At 46.7% G+C, this 21,628-nt stretch overlaps 1 protein-coding gene across 3 annotated transcripts in view; it reads left to right on the top strand.

Moving 5' to 3' along the window:
* Myo5c (myosin VC) overlaps positions 1-21,628 on the top strand; it is an 82,465-nt gene that overhangs the window by 58,975 nt on the left and 1,862 nt on the right. For 2 of the 3 annotated variants that reach the window (XM_048423914.3, XM_085689392.2), the window contains exons 26-40: positions 1,675-1,768; positions 2,552-2,615; positions 3,154-3,234; positions 4,886-5,066; positions 5,735-5,828; positions 6,277-6,340; positions 6,657-6,807; positions 7,833-7,920; positions 10,540-10,638; positions 12,660-12,814; positions 14,046-14,135; positions 14,915-15,065; positions 16,306-16,588; positions 19,332-19,506; positions 19,940-20,020. In XM_048423914.3, coding sequence (XP_048279871.3) covers positions 1,675-1,768; positions 2,552-2,615; positions 3,154-3,234; positions 4,886-5,066; positions 5,735-5,828; positions 6,277-6,340; positions 6,657-6,807; positions 7,833-7,920; positions 10,540-10,638; positions 12,660-12,814; positions 14,046-14,135; positions 14,915-15,065; positions 16,306-16,588; positions 19,332-19,506; positions 19,940-20,020 — 1,851 coding nt within the window. The remainder of the gene's footprint in view (positions 1-1,674; positions 1,769-2,551; positions 2,616-3,153; positions 3,235-4,885; positions 5,067-5,734; positions 5,829-6,276; positions 6,341-6,656; positions 6,808-7,832; positions 7,921-10,539; positions 10,639-12,659; positions 12,815-14,045; positions 14,136-14,914; positions 15,066-16,305; positions 16,589-19,331; positions 19,507-19,939; positions 20,021-21,628) is intronic. The other variant, XM_085689393.2, reaches the window with a different exon arrangement.

The raw sequence follows: 21,628 nt of genomic DNA on the forward strand, positions 1-21,628 counted from the left end.
TGATCATATTCCTTTGACTTGTCCATTCCAGGAAGTCGATTCTGTGTCCGCTGCGTGTCGTACCAACTGGCTAATCTTTTTGTTAAATGATTTATTAATTTTTATTTTATGTGCATTGGTGTTATTGCCCAAGGGGCATTGGATACCCTGAAACTGGAGTTACAGACAGTTGTGAGCTGCCATGTGGGTGCTGAGAATTAAACTCAGGTCCTTTGGAAGAGTGGCCAGTGCTCTTAACCTCTGAGCCATCTCTCCAGGTTAATCTTAAATTGGAGGAATTGTGAGCCTGCACTTGGAGTGAGATGCCAGTAGATGTCACTCCCTCCAGATGCCTCTTAAGGTCTGGCTTACAAAGATCTTACCTATCACTGACAAGCTCTCTGCGTGTCTGAGATTACAAGTGAATGCAAACATTACCTGAAATACACAAAGATTCATGAAGGGAGCCACGGCTTCAGACTGGGCAGTCGTGGCTTCCCATACACTTGGCACATGATCTGGAACATGTCATTAAATCTTCAATTTAGTGTAGATTCATTTTTCTATCCATTGAGGGCTTAGCTTTTACTCACACCTCAAGGACAGTTAGGACCGTTAGGTGTCTAGGCTCAGCGTTCGATGTTTGATCCCTTCCTGGTGGCTGTGTCCCGCCACCTGGCTCCCGGCTAGCTTTATCCGAAATAATTACACGGAAACTGTATTCTTTTAAACACTGCGTGGCCCATTAGTTTCAGCCTCTTATTGGCTAGCTCTCACATCTTGATTAACCCATTTCTAATAATCTGTGTAGCACCACGAGGTGGTGGTTTACCGGGAGGATTCTAACCTGCGGCTGTCTCGGAGAGGAGAGTCATGGCGACTGCCTCACTGCCTTCTTCCTCCCAGCATCCTGTTCTGTCTACTCCACCCTCCTAAGGGCTGGCCTATCAAAAAGGCCAAGGCAGTCTCTTTATTAACCAATGAAAGTAACAATAGACAGATGACCCTCCTCCATCACCTTCCTCTGTGGATTCAGGAGCTGGGTCTCTCAATAATCAGAGGACCAGCGTATTCTAGGAGGGCTTTTCCCCTCTGCTATCCCTGAGAATGTTTCTATCTGCTTAGCTACAAAAAAAAATAATAAATAAAACAAAACAAAAACAAACAAATAGTAACAAACCCATGGTCTTCCTTGTAGTGTGAACTGTAGTGGGTGAAATCTTTTGACCAGCAGAAATGCTTGTAGGAAACTCTCCCCAAGAGGCCCTCCCAGGGTGCCTAGCCTCCACAGTTGCTCCCCCTCTCAGCCTAGTTGAAGATGAAGGCTTCCTTGGAAGGCCTTACCTTTGCCTCCCCCCCACCCCCACCTCTTCAGGCTTACTGTTCAGGTTCTAGTACCTGGTCCTCCTTAGCTTGTCCCTCACCCATCTCATGGCAAATTTGTAAATGTTTACCTCCTTTGCAATGGGGAAGCTAATTTCTGCCCCCAAGTCGATGTGGAAAACAGCAGCATTTTGAGCAGTTGAGCTGCTTCGGGGCAAGCTGTGAGGCTGTGAGAGCAGGATGCGGTTCCAGCGAGGAAATCACATGGTGGCTGCTGGGCTCCCGGGTGCTCTGTGACATCTGTGCCCTTGTCTGATGGAAAGTGTAACGGTTGTTTTCTCTGCACTTGGTTTGTTCATGGCTCTGATTTAGACCATCTCTGAGTTTGAGAAGGAGATAGAGCTGCTGCAGGCACAGAAGATAGATGTGGAAAAACACGTGCAGTCACAGAAACGGGAGATGAGAGGTACCAGGGGCATGGGCTGTTTTGTGGGTAAGTAAGAAGTACTGGGTCATGGCCTGGTTAGTGGGTAGGTAAGGAGTATTGGGGCATGGACTGGTTAGTGGGTAAGTAAGAAGTACTGGGTCATGGGCTGTTTTGTGGGTAGGTAAGAAGTACTGGGTTATGGGCTGGTTAGTGGGTAGGTAAGGAGTACTGGGGCATGGGCTGGTTAGTGGATAGGTAAGGAGTACTGAGTCATGGGCTGGTTAGTGGGTAAGTAAGAAGTACTGGGGCATGGGCTGGTTAGTGGATAGGTAAGGAGTACTGGGTCATGGGCTGGTTAGTGGGTAAGTAAGAAGTACTGGGGCATGGGCTGGTTAGTGGATAGGTAAGAAGTACTGGGTCATGGGCTGGCTTGTGAGTAGGTAAAAGGTACTGGGGCATAGGCTATTTTGTGATAGGGAAAAGGTACTGGGGCGTGGGCTGGTTTGTGGGTAGGTGAGAGGTATAAGAACATGGACTAGTTAGTGGGTAGGTAAGAAGTCCCGGGGCATGGGCTGGTTAATGGGTAGGTAAGAAGTACTGGTTATGGGCTGGTTAGTGGGTAGGTAAGAAGTACTGTATTATGGGCTGGTTAGTGGGTAGTCTGAACACCTTGCTAGTTGGATACCCAAGACAGTGGTTAGTGTGTTGGTAGCCAGTGTGTTTGGTTATTCAGCTGCAGATTGTAGGAAACCATTCTGGAGAGACCACGGGGAAGAAAGTTATGCACGACTTTGATTTATGCTGCTCTCCCTTTCCTTCCAGAACGGATGTCAGAGGTCACCAAACAGCTTCTGGAGAGCTATGACATAGAAGATGTTAGAAGCAGGTATCAGTCTTACATTTTCAGACATTTACAAACATTTACACTGAGTGAAATGGTAGCATGTAAGTTTGTCCCTACAACCTATGCTTTTCTTTAAAAAAAAGAGGGGAGGCTAAGCATGGCCTTAGATGCTTGTGACCAACCACGGGGGCAGCAGAGACAGAGGATCCCTGGGCTTCCTGACCAGAGAGTCTAGTTCAACCAGTGAGCGCCAGGCCAGTGAAAAACCCTGCCTCAAAAAAAATAAATAAATAAAACTGGGGTTGGGAGTTGGAGGAGCTTGGGAGGTTCAGAGCGCTTGCTGCTCCTGCAGAGGACCAGGGATTCGTTCCTAGCACCAGCAGAAACGCCAGCTCCACGGGGGATGTGATGCCCTCTTCTGGTCTCTGCCAGCACCTGAACACACACATACACGCATGCACACATACACACAACCTTTTAGAGAGCAAGGTGAGCCATACTGTAGGAATGACACACACGGACCATGTGAAACGGGAGTAAGCAGGCTGGACACTTGCACCTTCTTTGTTTTGTTTCCCAGGCTCTCTGTGGAGGATCTGGAGCATCTAAACGAGGATGGAGAACTTTGGTTTGCCTATGAAGGACTCAAAAAGGCAACTCGGTGAGGTGTTCCCTTGGGGTTTCTTTTGTTCTGCCTTTTTTTGTTTGTTTGTATTTGGTTTTCAGTTTGGGGTTTTTTGTTGTTGTTGTTGTTTTCCAGAGACAGTACAATGTTGGGAAGTTCATCTTACCTATATTTGACGTGTGAAGTAAATTCTTATGGTAAACTTATCTAATAACTCCTAGAAAGACTTCTCTGAAAATTCAGCCATTTACCTAGTAGAGGAGACCTAGTGAGAAAACCTGTAACCTGTTTCCTCAAAGCTGGTTACAGGGTTGGGGATGTAGCTCAGTTAATAAAGTGCTTGCATGGCATGCAAAAAACTCTGGTTTCCAGCCAGGCAGTGGTGTCGCACACCTTTAATCCCAGCACTTGGGAGGCAGAGGCAGGTGGATCTCTATGAATTTGAGGCCAGCCTGGTCTACAGAGAGAGTTCCAGGACAGACTCCAAAGCTACACAGAGAAACCTTGTCTCAAACCACCCCCCTCAAAAAAAAAGCCCTCTAGTTTCTATCCCTTGCACTGAATAAATGGGGTGTGATGGGTTCATCTGTAACCCCAGCACTTGGAAATCAAGAAGATGGAAAACTCCAAGGTCATTGTTAACTACCAAAGATGTTTGGGACTGGCCCAGGCTAGAGACCCTATCTCAAAAAACAAACAAAGTCTGTACTGGGGAGATGGTTCAGCAGTTAAGAACATTGACTGTTCTTGCTAAGGGCCCAGGTCCACTAGATTCCCAGCAACCACATAGTAACTCACAACTGTCTATAACTCTAGCCCCAAGGGATCTGATGCCCTCTTCTGCTTTCCACAGGCAATGCACACACATGGTATATTTGCATACATACATGCAGGCAAGCACACATAAAGGAAAAATGCATGAATCCTTTAAAAGTAAAAGCAAGATATAGTTACATTATATAAGCAGCTACTGTGGTGTGGTTAGACTGGGGAAGTTTTTGTGCTTCTTTAAATTAATAAACTTCATTGTCTTGTAGAAGTTTTAGGTCTACAGCAAACTGAGTTGAAAATAGATTTCTCACTGGGCGTGATGGCACACGCCTTTAATCTCAGCATCTCTGTGAGTTCTGGATCTCTGTGAGTTCAAGGCCAGTCTGGTCTAGATATGGAGTTTCAGGACACCCAGAGTTACATATAGGGACCTAAAGGAGAGAGAGAGTGAGAGAGAGAAAGAGAAAGAACAGAGGAGTCTTCATTTTTACCTCCACTGTCGTGTGTGGACTTCCTACTGCCACCAGCTCCTATGACAGCATAGTGACAACAGGGTCCCCCTCACATTGTACACTCAGGGAATCCTCACAAGTGTATAGAATACATTATCACAGCTGTATCCCGCAGAACAGAAGTTTCAAACTATTAACTGTGAAACCATAACTGAATCACTTCTAAAATGAAATGCCTTTGTCATAAACTGCATGTTAACCACACACACTGTTTTCTAACAGTGGCCAGGGTCCTTTGGTTTCAGCTCCTAATTCCCTCCCTGTTTCTGTGAATGCTTTGTCAGCTTTAGTCCTGAGAGGGAAATGCTGACCCTCGCTTTCTCAGCTATAGCACCATGTCCTCTCTGTGGTCAGCCCAGCAATGTGGAGACCGTGGGCTCATTTCTCTCCCCTTCTTTTAACAGTGTTCTGGAAAGCCATTTCCAGTCTCAGAAGGATTGCTATGAAAAAGAGATTGAAGGTCTGAACTTCAAAGTAGTACACCTGAGCCAAGAAATCAACCACCTGCAGAAACTGTTCCGAGAAGAGACAGGCATTAACGAAAGTATCCGTCACGAAGTCACCAGACTGACATCAGAAAACATGGTAGGCCTTGCCACAGATCTACAGGCTCTCTCTCTCTCTCTCTCTCTCTCTCTCTCTCTCTCTCTCTCTCTCTCTCTCACACACACACACACACACACACACACACACACACACACACAGAGAGAGAGAGAGAGAGAGAGAGAGAGAGAGAGAGAGAGAGAGAGAATGCTTTCAAAATATAGACAGACGGTGCTTTTAAGATATGTTTAGGCCTTTGCAGCCTGGGTGTCTGTATAAACTTAGAGAACTGTTTATACCTGGCTGCAGGTGAAGGGGTGGACATAAGGCACACACCAAAGGAGAAGGGCTTATGGAGAGCCCTGGACAATTCCAGCTACAGAATGTTCTGAGATAGTGTGTCCTGTTCCAGGTTGAGATGGTATTGCTAGGCGTGGGTGCAGTTCAGCACAGGGCAATCTTCCCTTCCCACAGTGACAGTCGTGTGGGAACTGCTCTCTCTGAGCATGCTGGGATCTTTGGAGACCACTGTATACGTCTTTAGAGGAAGGGGAGGATAGAATGTCAGCAAATCCCAGTGTCTCAGCTGACCTTTAACACAGCTGTATACTCTACAAACTGGACGGGAGATGGATGAATGTTTGTTTTGGAGAGTTAAGGTCCGGACTCAAACACTAACTATTCTAATAGTTGTTAACTGTTCTCTGAAGATGATCCCAGACTTCAAGCAGCAGATTTCAGAGCTGGAAAGGCAGAAGCAGGATCTTGAGTCCCGCCTGAAGGAGCAGACCGAGAAGATGGAAGGTAACGGAACCATCCTAGTCCTACTCTCAGAGACACCAGCATCCAGGAGATTCATGGGAAGCCACGGCATTGGGGGCATTAAGCTGTGGTCTCTGGTGCCAGGCAGGTAGCACAGGGGTAAAAGGATAGCTGTGTGAAGGACAAGAATGGGTGTGGTATTAAAAGGGGCAGTTTCATGGGCGTCTGGCACAGTGGGAATGTAGTCCCTGGTTCTGCTATCACTATTTTTAAAGAGAATCTAGAAATCTAGATGTTTATATCAAATGTGATTCTTAAATAATGCTTTACAAAAGCAAGCAAACAAACTAAATCTTGTTCAGACCAAACAAAACCTAATAATCTCTGATTAGATATGGATTAGAGCCTTAGACCTGGGAAAATAATGGCAACCCCAAATTAGATCTCAGTGGTTTGGCTGACCACAGCAGTGACAGGTTTCTCATGATAGGAAAACCAGAAGAGTCATTCAGTCACCTAAATCGAGCCAGAGACGAGGAAGGAGTGTGGGGCAAGTAAGTGTTCTGGTGGGAACTGGGGGCACAGGGCACGTGAGTGTTCTGGTGGGAACTGGGGGCGCAGGACAAGTGAGTGTTCTGGTGGGGACTGGGGCTACAGGACAAGTGAGTGTTCTGGTGGGGACTGGGGCTACAGGGCAAGTGAGTGTTCTGGTGGGGACTGGGGCTACAGGGCAAGTGAGTGTTCTGGTGAGAACTGGGGGTGCAGGGCAAGTGAGTGTTCTGGTGGGAACTGGCGGGAGCACCTCCATCTGTGCAGTCATCAACACTAGGGTGGTCACACAATGCCCAGAGCATCTTGTCCCTTCCTCAGGGCAGTGGAAATCATAGGAAATGACGGGCCCATAGATAAGATCCAAGAACTGCAGAAGGCCAGCGAGTTCCTAGAGAAGCAACCAGAAGATGAAGGGGAAGCCAAAGGTATTCTCCAACAGGAGGCCTCTCAGCTGTCTTTGGAAAACAGGGTAAGGAGTACGGATGGTTGGCTCTGTGTGGTGGTGTTGCTGAGCAGGGAACTAAGTGTTCTGCCTGTAGAATAAGCTGTAGACTGAAAGGCCCTCCGTGAGAGCACTCTGGGTCCTTATCTAAAGACCAGTGGTTATGTGGTGATAAAACTCAGTGGTAGAGCGCTTGCCGTCTGCAGCACTGCACAGTCTGGACTTGGTAGTGAGCACCAGTAATCCCAGGGGCATCAGGAGCTAAAGGTCGTCCTCGAAGGGAGTTTGAGAACAGCCTGCCATGTACGAGACCCAGTCATAACGGAAAGGGTAAAATAACAGGTAGTCACTTTCAGAAGAACTGGAAGGCTCTCTGCCCTTTATGAGAGATGTTTCTGGGCACCTAGGACCCTCTTAATGTTTAAGCCAAACAGCCTGGGCAAGGCCACCTCTTTACCCAGAAGGAAAGGGAAAGCCCTGTCCAAACCTCAGAAGTCTCTCTGGCTCCCTCTTCTGACTTTCAAAGAGCCCATTTCCCCAGCTCTAATTCTCAGTCTGTATTGGACATTAATTTATGGGTGGGTCCTTCAATATCAATCATTAATCAAGAAAATTCTCCGCAGGCCAACTTGGTGGGGGCATTGTCTGAATTGACAATGTTAGCTCCTCCCAATGACTCTAGATTATGGTACATTGGCAAAAAACTAAACTGACTAGGACAGTGTGTGTGTGTGTGTGTGTGTGTGTGTGTGTGCGTGTGCGCGCGTGCGCGCACGCGCGCGCATGTGTGTGAACACAACATGCAGAATCCACCATGTGGTATTGGGGATTGAGCTCAGAGCATCAGGTGTGAGCCAGCCCAGATGTAGTGTTCACTAGGGGAGCCTTGAAAAATATCAGGAACTGGAGACTATGGAAAGCAGCCGCTGTGCAAATCATGTGTGCGAGTGAATTTTATGGAATGTGAACTACAGATCCATAAAGGCATTAACAAAATCAAAGTCAAAGAAGATGCTTCTGAGAAAATTCCTTGTTTCTCTGGGTTTCTGAAGGATCTTGAGGAAGAGTTAGACATGAAGGACAGAGTCATTAAAAAGCTACAGGATCAAGTCAAGACTTTAACCAAGACAATTGAAAAAGGTAGGAGGGGTATGGCCTTATTCTTTGCAGCCTTCGGGGAAGGCACTGTGTTCTGAAGTGTGTGGTCATGACCATGTTCAAAGTGCACAGAGCCTAAAGGAATGATGCCCAACTGCTCAGGTTTAGGGCCCTGGGGTAGGCTAAAGAGCCTTTAGGGTATAAAGAAGCTCATTGTACCAGACAGCAAGAACACTCCTGTTGTTTCAAGGAACCCCCTAAAACAAATACGTTATCCCCTTCCTCTGTTAGCTCCTCATTTTCAAGATGAAATTGTGAGTGAGTATTCAATTAACCATTTTGAAGGCCACCTCTCACACACAGAGACTGGGTCAGTTAGTATCACAATTTCTGTTAGTGAAGAGAAACAGAGAAGAAGACAGACATGACATCCTGACCTCAGCTGAATGTAGCCTGTCCCCAGGAGGCCCGAGGGAAGGACCACTGCCTTTCTTCCCTTCGCTTTGGAGTCCATGTCCTTGCCAGTCTTCCCCTCTTGCTGCCTTCTTCATACTTTCCTTCTTCACTTCCCATCTTTGCTTGCACAGGCTGTACCTACAGCCACCTCTTTCTTTTTCTGTGCTCATTCTTTTGAAGACCTCCTTTATTCTTAATTTCTACACTTTTATCTTAAGTTTTCAGTATCTTCAGACTCTTTCCTCTTCAGTAATAGGTGTTTGTTTTGTTTTTGTTTTCAAGACAGGGTTTCTCTGTGTAGCCCTGGCTGTCCTGGAACTCTCTATGTAGACCAGGTTGGCTCCAAACTCAGAGATCCACCTGCCACTGCCTCCCAAGTGCTGGGGCGAAAGGTGTAACCACCACTGCCCAGTCAGTAAAAGATGTTATGTGCCAACCTGCCTCATGGAAACAAGGGACAGGTCTCGATGTCCTGTCCTTTATGTCTCTACTATTAGAATTGGTGGATGGATGGGTGGGTGGGTGGATGGATGGATGGGTAGATAACAGATGGGTAATCGGTGGATGGATGGATGACAGGTGAATCGGTAGATTATGGATGGATGATGGTTGGAAGAATGGATAGTAGAAAATGGGTAGATGACAGGTGGATGAATGGATGGCAGGTGAATGGATAGATGACAGGTGGAAGAATGGATGGCAGGTGAATGGGTAGATGACAGGTGGATGATGGGTGGATGAATGGATGGCAGATGAATGGGTAGATGACAGGTGGATGATGGGTGGATGAATGGATGGCAGGTGAATGGGTAGATTATGAATGGATGATGGTTGGAAGAATGGATGGTAGAAAATGGGTAGATGACAGGTGTATGAATGGATGGCAGGTGAATGGGTAGATGACAGGTGGATGATGGGTGGATGAATGGATGGATGACAAGTGAATGGGTGAATGACAGGTGGATGATGGGTGGATGAATGGATGGCAGGTGAATGGGTAGATTATGGATGGATGATGGTTGGAAGAATGGATGGTAGAAAATGGGTAGATGACAGGTGGATGAATGGATGGCAGGTGAATGGGTAGATTATGGATGGATGATGGTTGGAAGAATGGATGGTAGAAAATGGGTAGATGACAGGTGTATGAATGAATGGCAGGTGAATGGGTAGATGACAGGTGGATGATGGGTGGATGAATGGATGGATGACAGGTGAATGGGTGGATGACAGGTGGATGATGGGTGGATGAATGGATGGCAGGTGAATGGGTAGATGACAGGTGGATGATGGGTGGATGAATGGATGGATGACAGGTGAATGGGTGGATGACAGGTGGATGATGGGTGGATGAATGGATGGCAGGTGAATGAGTAGATGACAGGTGGATGATGGGTGGATGGATGGATGGATGACAGGTGAATGGGTGGATGACAGGTGGATGATGGGTGGATGAATGGATGGCAGGTGAATGGGTAGATGATAGGTGGATGATGGGTGGATGGATGGATGGATGACAGGTGAATGGGTCGATGACAGTGGATGATGGGTGGATGTATATATCGATGGAGGATGGATGATGGATAGATAAAAAGGAGTAGATGAATAAAATAATGAGCTACATTCTCTATATAATGTCTACCAAACCTCATACCTAATCTTCACTTCTTTTCTTAAGTCCTAGATCCATTTTGTCTCTTTTACTACTTCCTTTCAGCTCAACACATCTAAGTCAGGACTCCTCTATGCCTCTATCAGTTACCCATTATAATGTAACACATTACCCCAACTTAGCAGCCTAACATTGTTACCCTTAAGTATGTGGCTATTTTTCACAGGAGTCATAGGAGATTGCAGCCCCACCCCTATGGTCAAGATGTGTGTCTCAGCATTTTGTTTCCTGAGTCTTGTACCTTCCCTGTAGATATCATCAGGGCAGTGTCTTGGGTTTCTCTCCCTCCCCACCATACTGGAGACAAATGAAGTACTCACTGGGATTCATTCAAGTACATCTTTGTCTTTTCAGCAGTGACCATACTCACAGACAGAAATCACTATAGGGAGAAGTCTGAAGCATCCAACAGCCCCAACAATAGCTGCAAGCTACAGCGGTTCATGACCAGGGTAGACTCGGACAATATCCTCACTATGAGCCAGAGAGTGTGGCTTTCGTGTATGTAGCTGACAGTTTGCCTTTGTCTGCAGCCAACGAAGTGCACCTGCCCTCAGGACCCAAGGAGTACCTTGGAATGCTGGAATACAAGAAGGAAGATGAGGCCAAGATCATTCAAAACCTCATTCTTGGTAGTCAAACCCATATCTCTGGGTTATGCTTTCTCTTTGAGAACTTGAATATCAGTCAGTTCCAAAGTCCTGAACGAGGGCTCTTCTTTATCTCTCTCTTCCTTCATGCTTTCTCTCCTAGCATGAAGCCTCCCCGCTTCAGTGCTGACCAGGTGGTCCTTGGTTGAGGGAAGAGGGTATGCACTATGAACTACAGCACCGTATCGCTAACTTCCGCCTACTATAGAAACTGGTGTCAAGCTCCAGGGTTCACTGCCAGTGTCCTCTGGGGAACCAAAACAGTCCTCAGCTGAGAACCATTGCCCCAACCTCCTCCCAAGTCTAATCATAGGGCCAGAATGGAAGATATAACCCCTGGGCCTGAAAGGGCGTACTTGTAATCCCAGCACTTAGGGGCAGAAAGGCAGAAACACTGTGAGTCCCAGACCAGCCTAAACTACATAGGAAACCCCATCAAACAAAGCCAGTGGCTAGGAATGTAGTTCAGTGGTGGGACACTGATGTTGCATGTCCAAGGACTGAGTTACAGGGAATTGCTGGCTGCCCAGTGTGGGTACCAGGAGTTAAACTGCTCTTCTGAAAAAGAAGTGTATGCTCTTGGCTGCAATGCCATTTCTCCATCTTCCCCAAGACCTTTAAAGAAAAAGATGCTGCCTTGATTCCTCCACTTTGCAATGACCACACACACACACACACACACACACACACACAGAGAGAGAGAGAGAGAGAGAGAGAGAGAGAGAGAGGGAGGGAGAACATCAGGCTTGGCGTGGCGGGCCCGCTGAGTCTGTGGTAGTGCAAGAGTGTGGGGTGAAACCTGCTCACAGTACAGCAGCGGGAAACAGGCAATAACAGACAATGGCAGAGATCAGGGGCCTTCTTTGATGGCCCACCCTTAGTGACCTAATTTTGCAGGCTAGGTAACAGCCTCCCCAGAGAGCACCACTAGTTGGGAAACAAGTGTTCAAAGCATAAACGTATAAGATTCAAACCCTAACACAGACCTACCTGCGTTAACACCAAGGGACGTCTTCTCTGTCGTTGCCTTAACTCGGCCACTGGAAGCTCCTGTTTTCCTGTCGTAAGCTTCCCTGCATGGTTTCTCTCTTCATCCCTGCTCTGCCTCTCTGACTTCTCTGTCTTTAAAAGATTAATCATTTATTTAATGTGTATGAGTGTCTACTTGCATGCACGTATGTATGCATGTGCACCATGAGCATTCCTGGTGTTCATGGATAGCAGAAAAGGACGTCAGCTCCTGTGGGCAGGAGATAATAAACGGTTGTGAGCCACCACGTGAATGCTGGGAACGGAACCGCATCCCCTGCAAGAGCATCCAGTGCTCTTAACCTCTGAGCATCTCTCCAGTCCCGTTCTGACGTCTCTCTCTTTTTGTTTTTGTTTTTAGAGACAGGGTTTCTCTGTATAGCTTTGGAGCCTGTCCTGGCATTCACTTTGCAGACCAGGCTGACCTTGAACTCACAGAGATCTGCCTGCCTCTGTCTTCTGAGTGCTGGGATTAAAGGCATACGCCACCCTTTCTGACATCTCTTACCCTGAGACTAGCTTGCTAGCTTGTCTCCTCTGCAGCACTGCTGGCCACTAGTGAGTGTCTCTGTTGGAGACAGCTTCCTGTGACTTGAGATGGCTCCCATTCTTACCAAAGCAATTGGGTTGAGGTACCTGGGGCTTGGGTTCCTTCCTTATACTGGAGTTCCAATATCTAGAGCCTCCTTGCCAGCGAAAATTACAAATTCTTTCTCCCAGCTGGCCTCTTAACAGAGAGCGAGCCCTTTACCAATGAGGTATGTGGTGAGCCGGTGGCCCCCAACGCACTTTCGCTAAGTAAAAGTTTGAGTTTCTCAGATTGAGAGAAGAGACACTGTGCTCTCAGGCTCTACCCGAGCACAGAATGGCCAGGAGCCCCACCCCAACCCCTCCCATCATGGGAGGAGAGCCCACCAGCAGCTGGGAGCCACCCCTCCCACCAGCAGCTGAGAGCAGGTTTCTTTCCACTACAGACCTGAAGCCCCGAGGCGTGGTAGTCAACATGATTCCCGGGCTGCCAGCTCACATCCTGTTCATGTGTGTGCGGTATGCAGACTCCCTAAATGATGCCGACATGCTCAAGTCCCTCATGAACAGTGCCATTAACGGCATCAAGCACGTGGTTAAGGTAGGAGCTGCCTTTGGTGCTGAATCTCAGCATAGTGTCTGATTTGGGAAGGGTTCTGGGAAGTGACCCAGTCTTTGTCTACCCTTGGTCTCTGACCTTTCCCCAAAGTAACAATGTTCTACCAGTGAGCCTCAAAGACTCGTGGAGAAGCTACAACCTGGTAGCCACCAGCCTCGCCCTCCGTCCCCTCATGAGTACTCCCAGCCTCACCCCTCTGTCCCTATGTGTGAGGGATCTGTGCTCCCAGCCTCACCCCTCCATCCCCTCATGAGAGAGATCTGTGCTTCCAGCCTCACCCCTCCATCTCCTCATGAGTGGGGGGAATCTGTGCTCTCAGCTTCACCCTTGCATCCCCTCAAGTGTGTGGGATCTGTGTGCCCAGCCTCACCCCTCCATCTCCTCATGAGTGAGGGATCTGTGCTGCACTAGTGTAGCAGTAAGGAAATGGGAAACGGAAAGATTATCCATCTCTTCTGGTGACAAGCATATGAGTCTCCTTCCTAAAACATTATTATTGGCACTGGAGAGATGGCTCAGTGGTTAAGAGCACTGAGGACTCTTGCAGAGGACCTGAGTTTGATTCCCAGACCCCACATGGTAGCTATGGCAGCTACAACCCTCCATAACTCCATTTCCAGGGGATCCAATGCCCTCTTTTGACCTCCATGGACACTGTGTACACATGGTGCATAGACGCACATGCCAATAAAACACCATATACATAAAATAAAATTCCAAATGAAAACCTGTTGTTGCTGTTTTTCCTGGTCTAGAAAAGAAGGACCAGGTGTTCAGTAGGTCAGTGACTTTGTACGGTGCCCCTCCCCCACTCCCGTGCAGGGTGTTGAAGAAGATGGTGTGCGTGCCTGCGCTCCTATCCTTACTGCAATGACTCATCCGAGTTGGAGGGTGGCTCTGCTCAGCCTGCTGGCTGTCCCCCCCTAACTGTGCTCATCAGAATGACTGGCAGCTAGACAACCCACGGTTGTCCGCTCTGTGGGTAGGGACCCACATGCCTGTGGCACACAGATTGGAAGTTACCAGCTAAGCTTGTTTTTAATGTTTGTTTTTGCTTTTGTTTTGTTTTTGTTTTGTTTTGTTTTGTTTGAGACAGGGCTCTACTGTGTAGCCCAGACTGACCTCATTCTTGGAGATCTACAAGCCTCAGCCTCCCGAGTGCTGGGATTAAAGGTGTGTGCCACCATGCCTTCATTGTCTTCTCTTGTCTAAGGAACATCTGGAAGATTTGGAGATGCTGTCCTTCTGGCTGTCCAACACTTGTCACTTGCTCAACTGCCTGAAGCAGTACAGTGGGGAAGAGGTAAGGATGTGTGTCTGTCCTGCTGATGGCCTCCTGGGACCACATTACAATCTGGCTCAAGGAGGCATTCATTAGTAACTCCCTACTCCACACAGTCTCTGTGCCAGCTGGCATTCCGGCCTCCTCTTCCCCCAGGAGGCTAGTTTGTGTATCACCTGTATGTGCATGGCTGCTCCTCCAGAAAGTTCAGACCTTGGGTTCAGTGTGAGGCATTGCTTCCCTCGGTTTTCCAGTCAATAGAAGGTGTGATGGTGGTGTTTTCTCCTGGTAGGGCCATGCTGTGGGTTTCAGTATGTTGACCCAAAATAGAATCTCTGGTTTATTTTGCTGTTCTCTCTAGAGGACTCTGATTATTCTCCCATAATCTGTAAGTCAATGACCTCTGCACCCCAACTCTGCTTCCAGGAAGTGATATCATGAAGGTGTTCTTCAGGCCTCACTGGGGCATTTTTCACTGAACTAGAACAACAAAGTGGCATTTAGGCTGTGTTTTCCACATGCAGAGGCCAGAGCAGGACACTGAGTGTCTTCCTTTGTAGCTCTCCGCTTCAGGGGCAGTGCTGATGACAGCTGCCACTGACTGGGATTCTACAATAAATTGCTATTTTTTTTGTCATATAAAATAAACTTGAAGAACTTAGCTTAACTTAAAAGCAGACGTTAAGCTTCAAGCTGTAAAAGCTACCCTAGGTGCTGACTCTAGCATCCTTAGCAGGGGCAGTATTTCCGTTTCCGTCAGTGTCTACAACGCTCTCATGTTTATGTCAAATTGCTTTCAGGAATTCATGAAGTATAACAGCCCACAGCAGAATAGGAACTGCTTGAACAATTTTGATCTTACAGAATACAGGCAGATTCTGAGTGATGTGGCTATTCGGATTTATTATCAGTTCATCATCGTGATGGAGAACAACATCCAGCCCATAATAGGTAAGAAGAGAATGAATGGCCGAGAGATACTTACAGCAATGTAGAAGCTCTTTGCTTGCTTTGGAACAGAGTCTCCCTTAACGCAGGCTGGCCTTGAACTTGATATGTAATGATAGTTAAGGCAGGTCTTGAATTCATAATTCTTCTGCCTGTATTCCCTGAGTGCTGGGATTACAGGTATGTGCCACCATTCCTGGTTTTGCTTAGAACTGAGAATCAAACCAAGACTTCATGCATATTAGGCAAACATTCTACCAAGTGAGCTACAATCCCAGCCCAAGAGACTCTTTAAAATAGAAACTATGTGTGTGGTATATGCGATTCTAAATAACATAGCTTGGAAAACTAAGAAACGCAATCACCATAAGTGTCTACCTTTTAACTCTTAGCTTGTTTAAGTGACTCCATGTATAGTAGCCCACAGCTGACCATTTCCTTTGGGTGAGGATGCCTTTTCCCGAGGGGAACCCTGCGGAGAATTTACACTATTTGTTTGATGGGCTGCTTTGGGTTCTCGTGTAGCTGGACCACATAAGAGTATTTCTGAGGTCCTCAGGTCCCACTCACATTTGTGCATGCTTTACTCAGCTTTCTAAAACATAAATACTTCAGGCTTTGGTGATTCCAGGCTCTGAGCTACTTACTGATCTCTTTCCCATGGGGACCACTGTTTCAAGCCCCCAGGAGGTGTTCCTGCCCTTCTGTGAGCCATGGCCCATGCCCTGGCTTACTATGGTATCCTAGTACACTCAATTCTTTTTTTTTTCAATATTAGTACTTTTTGGTTTGTTTGTTTATTTCTACACCAAAAGCAACATAAGGGAGAGTTTATTTTGGCCACAGTTTAAGAGAACACAGTTCACCAAGGCAAAGGTGGTCCTTGGCTGGACCATGAGACAACTGGCCATATTGCATCCACGGTGAGGAAATAAAGAGAGATAATAACAGGGCCTCGGGTGACTTTCTCCCTTTTATTTGGTCTGGGATCCCAGTACATGAATGTCACTGACTACTCTTATGGTGGGTTTTCCCACCACCATTTACCTAATTCTAGAAAATCCCTCACAGACAGGCCCAGAAGTTTGTCTTCTAGATTCTAAATCCCATTGAGCTGACAACCAAGATTAACCACTGAGCTTCATCACAACCATAGCCATTGACTATAAAAAACAGACAGTGAGGTTAAGGATGTGCACCCTCATGTGATCCCTGTATAAAGAGCCTTCCACCCTTCCTGCAGTGCCAGGAATGCTGGAGTATGAGAGTTTGCAGGGCATTTCCGGTCTGAAGCCCACCGGTTTCCGGAAGCGTTCGTCCAGTATCGATGACACAGACGCCTACACTATGACATCCGTCCTGCAGCAGCTGAGCTACTTCTACACCACCATGTGTCAGAATGGCCTGGACCCCGAGCTCGTGAGGCAGGTGGTGAAGCAGCTTTTCTACCTGATCGGGGCCGTGACCCTCAACAGCCTCCTCCTGAGGAAGGACATGTGCTCCTGCAGGAAAGGGATGCAAATCAGGTAAAGTTCCGTGCCATACCTCCTGAAGGATGCAAATCAGGTAAAAACCCACAGGCCACACCTCCTGCCTCCTGGAGAGGCCAGCAGGAAGAAATGCTTCCAAAGGCCAGTTCACTGGTGCTGGACTCTCATTGCTGTCCCCTGGACATGTGCAAGGCCCCCCTGAGCATCCTGAGTGTTGGTTGGCTTGTTGCTGGCCCCACACCAACCCTCTCATACTCTCCTACCAACCTGATGCTCTGGCCTGTGAGAACGGCATTCATGTCGTAGATTCTGATTTCCCAAGGTTATCCTACCAGTAACCTGCTCGGTGACTGGCCCAGTCAGGTAGAGAACAGAGAACCTGGCACCATGTAGAGAGGCTCACAAGCAGGTGGTATGGGATGCTCAGCGATAAATGAGACGGAGGACAAATCGATGCACTGAGGAAGCAAGAAAGACGAGTATTGAGGGACAAGGCTGAGAAAGAGGAACATTTCAAGCAGGAGATGGATAAAGCAGGAGATGGTGTGGTCCATGTCTGGCTCTGCCTGGAGTAAGCAGCAGCCATCTGTTTGGCAGAACCCGGTAGGATTTGCCATGGAGAGGTGGGTCCGATCTGGACCAGGAGCACCCCAAATGCAGTGAAAGCATTTGGGATCCATCTTGAAGACAACACACAGTTTTAAGGACCATAGATCCTATCTTACGTTGAGGAGTCGTGGAGCCTGTGATTAGGAAACACACAGTGCAGGAGAGATGTTTAAGATATGTATGATGTGTGTTGAGGTGATTGACACCTATGTGACTGTGAGGGACTGGGGAGGTGACCATAGGTGGGTGCTATGATTTGAGGGAGGAAACAAAGTTTCTTATACCGAGAAATACCTGCAAAGAATCCATCATGTCTTCTTAGCGCTCATGAAAGTTGGAGTTGAATTTTTCGTAAACCATGTGGACAACATCTCATGGCATCATATTGTAGTTTTTAGATGCAAAGGGGTACTCAAAGAGACCGGCCTTTGCAGATATTTTGCTCTTCGTTGAGAAAGGGAAAAAGCTCTTACCATGTCCCATGTAGGTAGATGGCTGTGAGTCTGAACAAGCTTCTACTGAAAGACAAGGCAGAGGGGCTGGGGAGGTGGCGGAGCTGGTCGAGTGGGGGCCTGGCATGTACAGAGCTCCAGGTTCCTTTCCGGCACTGTGTAAGCCTTGTGCACACCTGTGACTCTACACTTGCTTGTCACCTTTCAGTTGCTTTAGTTTAATTCCATTGCAGTCGTAGATCAGGCTTTGTTGGTTAAATGCCTAGGAACAGGAATTCGAATGATGATTCCCAGGACTAAGGGAATGGCTTCCAACACTAGAGATCTGGGTGAAGTGGCCCTCTTGTCATTATGTAACATCCTGCTTATCCCTTCCTGGTAATTTTCTTTTCTTTGAAGTCTTTAAAATGATTAAAGCCACTCCAGATTTATTTTATTTATTTGAGTAGTATTTTCATAGAATATCTTTTTCTATCCATTTCTTTTAACATGCCTACATCATATTTGAGGTGAGTTTCTTGTGGTTAGCACACACAAATGCCTTAGTGTTTGTATACTTGGTTTTTAAATTCTATCTATGGGGTGAGCATATGTACATGGGAGTGCAGTACCCACAGAAGCCAGAAGAGGGCATCAGATTCCTCTAGAGTAGTGGTTCTCAACATGTGGGTCTCGACCCTTTGAGTCACATATCAGATATCCTGCATATCAGATGTTTACGTTATGATCCATAACCATAGAAAAGTCACAGTTACAAAATATCTTTATAGTTGGAGTCACTGCAACATGAGGAACTGCATTAAATGTCACAGCAGCGTTAGGACGGTTGAGAACGGCTGCTCTAGAGCTGGAGTTACAGGCAATTGTGAGCTGCCTGGAATGGATGCTGGAAATCAAACATGGATTTTTCTGTAGGAGTGGTGATCACTCTTAACTGCTGAGTTGTTTCTCCAGCCCTAGTCATGTTTTCTTTTTTTAATCCAGTCTGACCATGTGTGCTCCTTAATTGAGAAATTTAGACTACCTTAATTTAATGTAATTCATGATATATTTAGTTCTATTTACCATGTTATTTTCTTCCTTACAATTTATTTTTATTGTTTTTTAATTACATGTATGTGTATATGTCTGTGTTGAGGTACATGTATGCAAATGTAGTGCCCACAGAAGTCAGAGGCAATGATCCCTCCAGAGTTGGAGTTACAGATTGTTGTAAGCCTCCCAGTATTCTGGGAACTCCCAACATGCATGGGGTCCTCTGCAAGAGCAGAATCCTTGGCCATCTCTCCAGCCCCTGTCCCTCCTGGGTTTTGATCCTCTGATTTCTTTTTTCTGCCTTTTCAGTGTCCCTAGAATATTCTGGTATCTTTGTAATTTATTAATTGTATTGTTTTGTAGTGTGGTTGCTCTGGGCACCAAAGTGTACATACTTATGTTTCTAACAACCTAAATATTTAACTCTGAACGGAGTCAACATCCCCATGCCAAGCGGTGTGTTGAGCATCTCCCCACCACACAGGGCTCTCGACACTGTCCCATTCTGTCATAGCTGCCGTACAGATGATGGTGGCGATCTGGATCTCCCAGTCCATCCCCTCCTGTTATAAGTGAGACCGCTAGACTTGGCTCTGGAGCACACATGCAGTGAGCTTGGAAGCCTCTGGGACATGCTGAGGGATTTAGCCCTGTGTCCTCAAGTGTCTGCTGGCTTTCTCCAGGTGCAACATCAGCTACTTAGAAGAATGGCTTAAAGATAAGAACTTGCAGAACAGTTCAGCCAAGGAGACGCTGGAGCCCCTCTCCCAGGCAGCCTGGCTGCTCCAGGTCAAGAAGACCACAGACAGCGATGCCAGGGAGATCTCCGAGTGCTGCACCTGCCTGTCTGCTGTGCAGGTGAGTGGGCGGGCTACTTCAGCTTCTCTCCGGACCTGGAAGGAGAGATCCTGAGGCATTTCCCGGCTTGCAGGCTGTGTGGGGCACCTGACCCTAAGTCACTTCTCCTCTTTTTCCTGATAACTATTTGGTGGGTAGTGATTGTAGGCTTCACGGCATAAATATGTGTATGCTCTTTCCTTGTGCACTAATCCGAGTGGGAGCTGGGAGGCTGGAAGGGGAAAGTCCCTCACTGCCACCTGACTGTGTGGTTGGTCTCTGTGCACTCTATATTCTGTTTGTGTTGTTTCCTGTTCTCTTGGAACAGACAGCACATGACTCCAGAGACAAACTATAGTCTAAAATAACCACCTGTGTTTCTTGAAGGTTCCTAAATGTCCAGAACTGTTTGCTCTTTTCCTCGGTCTGATTCCATGTTCTGTAATGTTCACAGATCATAAAGATCCTTAATTCATATACACCTATAGATGAATTCGAGAAAAGAGTCGCTCCGTCCTTCGTTCGCAAAGTACAGGTGAGCTTCTTATAGACGCCCAGGTTTTATAGACGCCAGTGACCCTGTAACACTCTATAAGACACTGACATTTGAGTAAAATGATGTGGTCCAATATTAAGATATGGTTGTCAAGCATGTGGAACCTCAGCAGGCAGCTTTTTACTTGTTCCCATCCTGATGAGAAGGGAATGGGAACACATAAGCCAGGACCCCGGTGCTGTGACCTTCAGCTCCTCTTAAAAAAAAATGTATATTGTATACAAATATGCCACAGCATGTGTGCATGCATCCCACAATGTGTAAGTAGAGGTCAGAGGACAAATTAAAGGCACAGTTATCTTCATCCATCTGTGGGCTCCTGGGGTTGAACTCAGGTTGTCAGGCTTGGCAGCAAGCACCTTTACCCCTGGCGCCCCTTACCTACCAGCTTGTTTTGAGAAGTAGTGCAAATGAGCAGAGCCCATGGAAACAGACCTGCGGACCCATTTTTCTATGACCATCCCCAGAGTTTCTCTCCCGGTGAACTAGGGAATCTTGGGGATCCTGTAGACCCTTTCAGGAGTCTGCAAAACCCTTGCTTTTTGCAGAGCTGTGCCTATATGAGGTAGAGTTTCTTCATACTTCATCCAGACCAACTTGGTCGCTGAATACAGAAGCAGGCATCACACGCTCGTCTCCCACCAGCTCAGACATTAAGAGGTCCACGGACCAGAAAACTTCCTGCTTTCTACTGTGTTGTCTTTTTTTGGTTTTGCTTTCATTCTGAAAATTTAGCTGTGTTTCAACAAAAGTGTTATATTTAATTTAATGTGTTTATTAATATTTAAATTACTATTAGGGAGTAATACTATTAGGGAGCAATTACTATTTTAATTGCTACTATGGTAAATATCACTAGTTATACCCGCATATACAAGCCCTTTGGAGTCCTCATGGTTATCAAGAGTATAGCAGAAGGCTAGAATGCTGGCCCAGCAGTCACGAGCACTTGCCGCTCTTACAAAGGACACAAGTTCAGTTCCCAGCACCCAAGTCATGAGTCTCATAATTGCCTGTACCTCCAGTTCCAGGGAATCTGATGCCCTCTTTTGGCCTCTGTGGGTACTGCACACATGAGGCATACACACATAGACACGTATATACTCATATAAACTTTTAATTTTTAAAAATTCATTTATTTGTTTGTCTCACTCTGTAGACCAAGCTAGCCTCGAACTCACAGAGACCCACCTGCCTCTGGCTAAAAGCACATGCCACTGTACCCAGAATTTTTTAAAAATTTAAAGAGTAGAAAGCAATTCTGACACCAAAAATTTTTCAAATAATAAAGATGTAAATGAATTTTTAAAAATGTAAAACTTTGATCCAGTCATGTCTGAGCTTAGAATTAAACCTTGGTATGTACATAAATACAGTAAAATAAAATGGACCAGCGAGATGACTCAGCAGGTAAAGGTGCTTGCTGCCAAGACGGAAGACCTGAATTTGATCCCCAGAACCTTTATGGTAGGAGAAAATAGACTTCCTTCCCCAAGTTGTTCTCTAATCAACACACGCACACACTCACGAACGCACACAAATAAATGTAATTTTTAAAAAAGGGTAAGAACAGTTCCAGTCAGCCTG

This window comes from Myodes glareolus, chromosome 4 (genome assembly GCF_982192425.1).
Source record: "Myodes glareolus chromosome 4, mMyoGla1.1, whole genome shotgun sequence".
In the NCBI taxonomy this organism is placed as follows: domain Eukaryota; kingdom Metazoa; phylum Chordata; class Mammalia; order Rodentia; family Cricetidae; genus Myodes; species Myodes glareolus.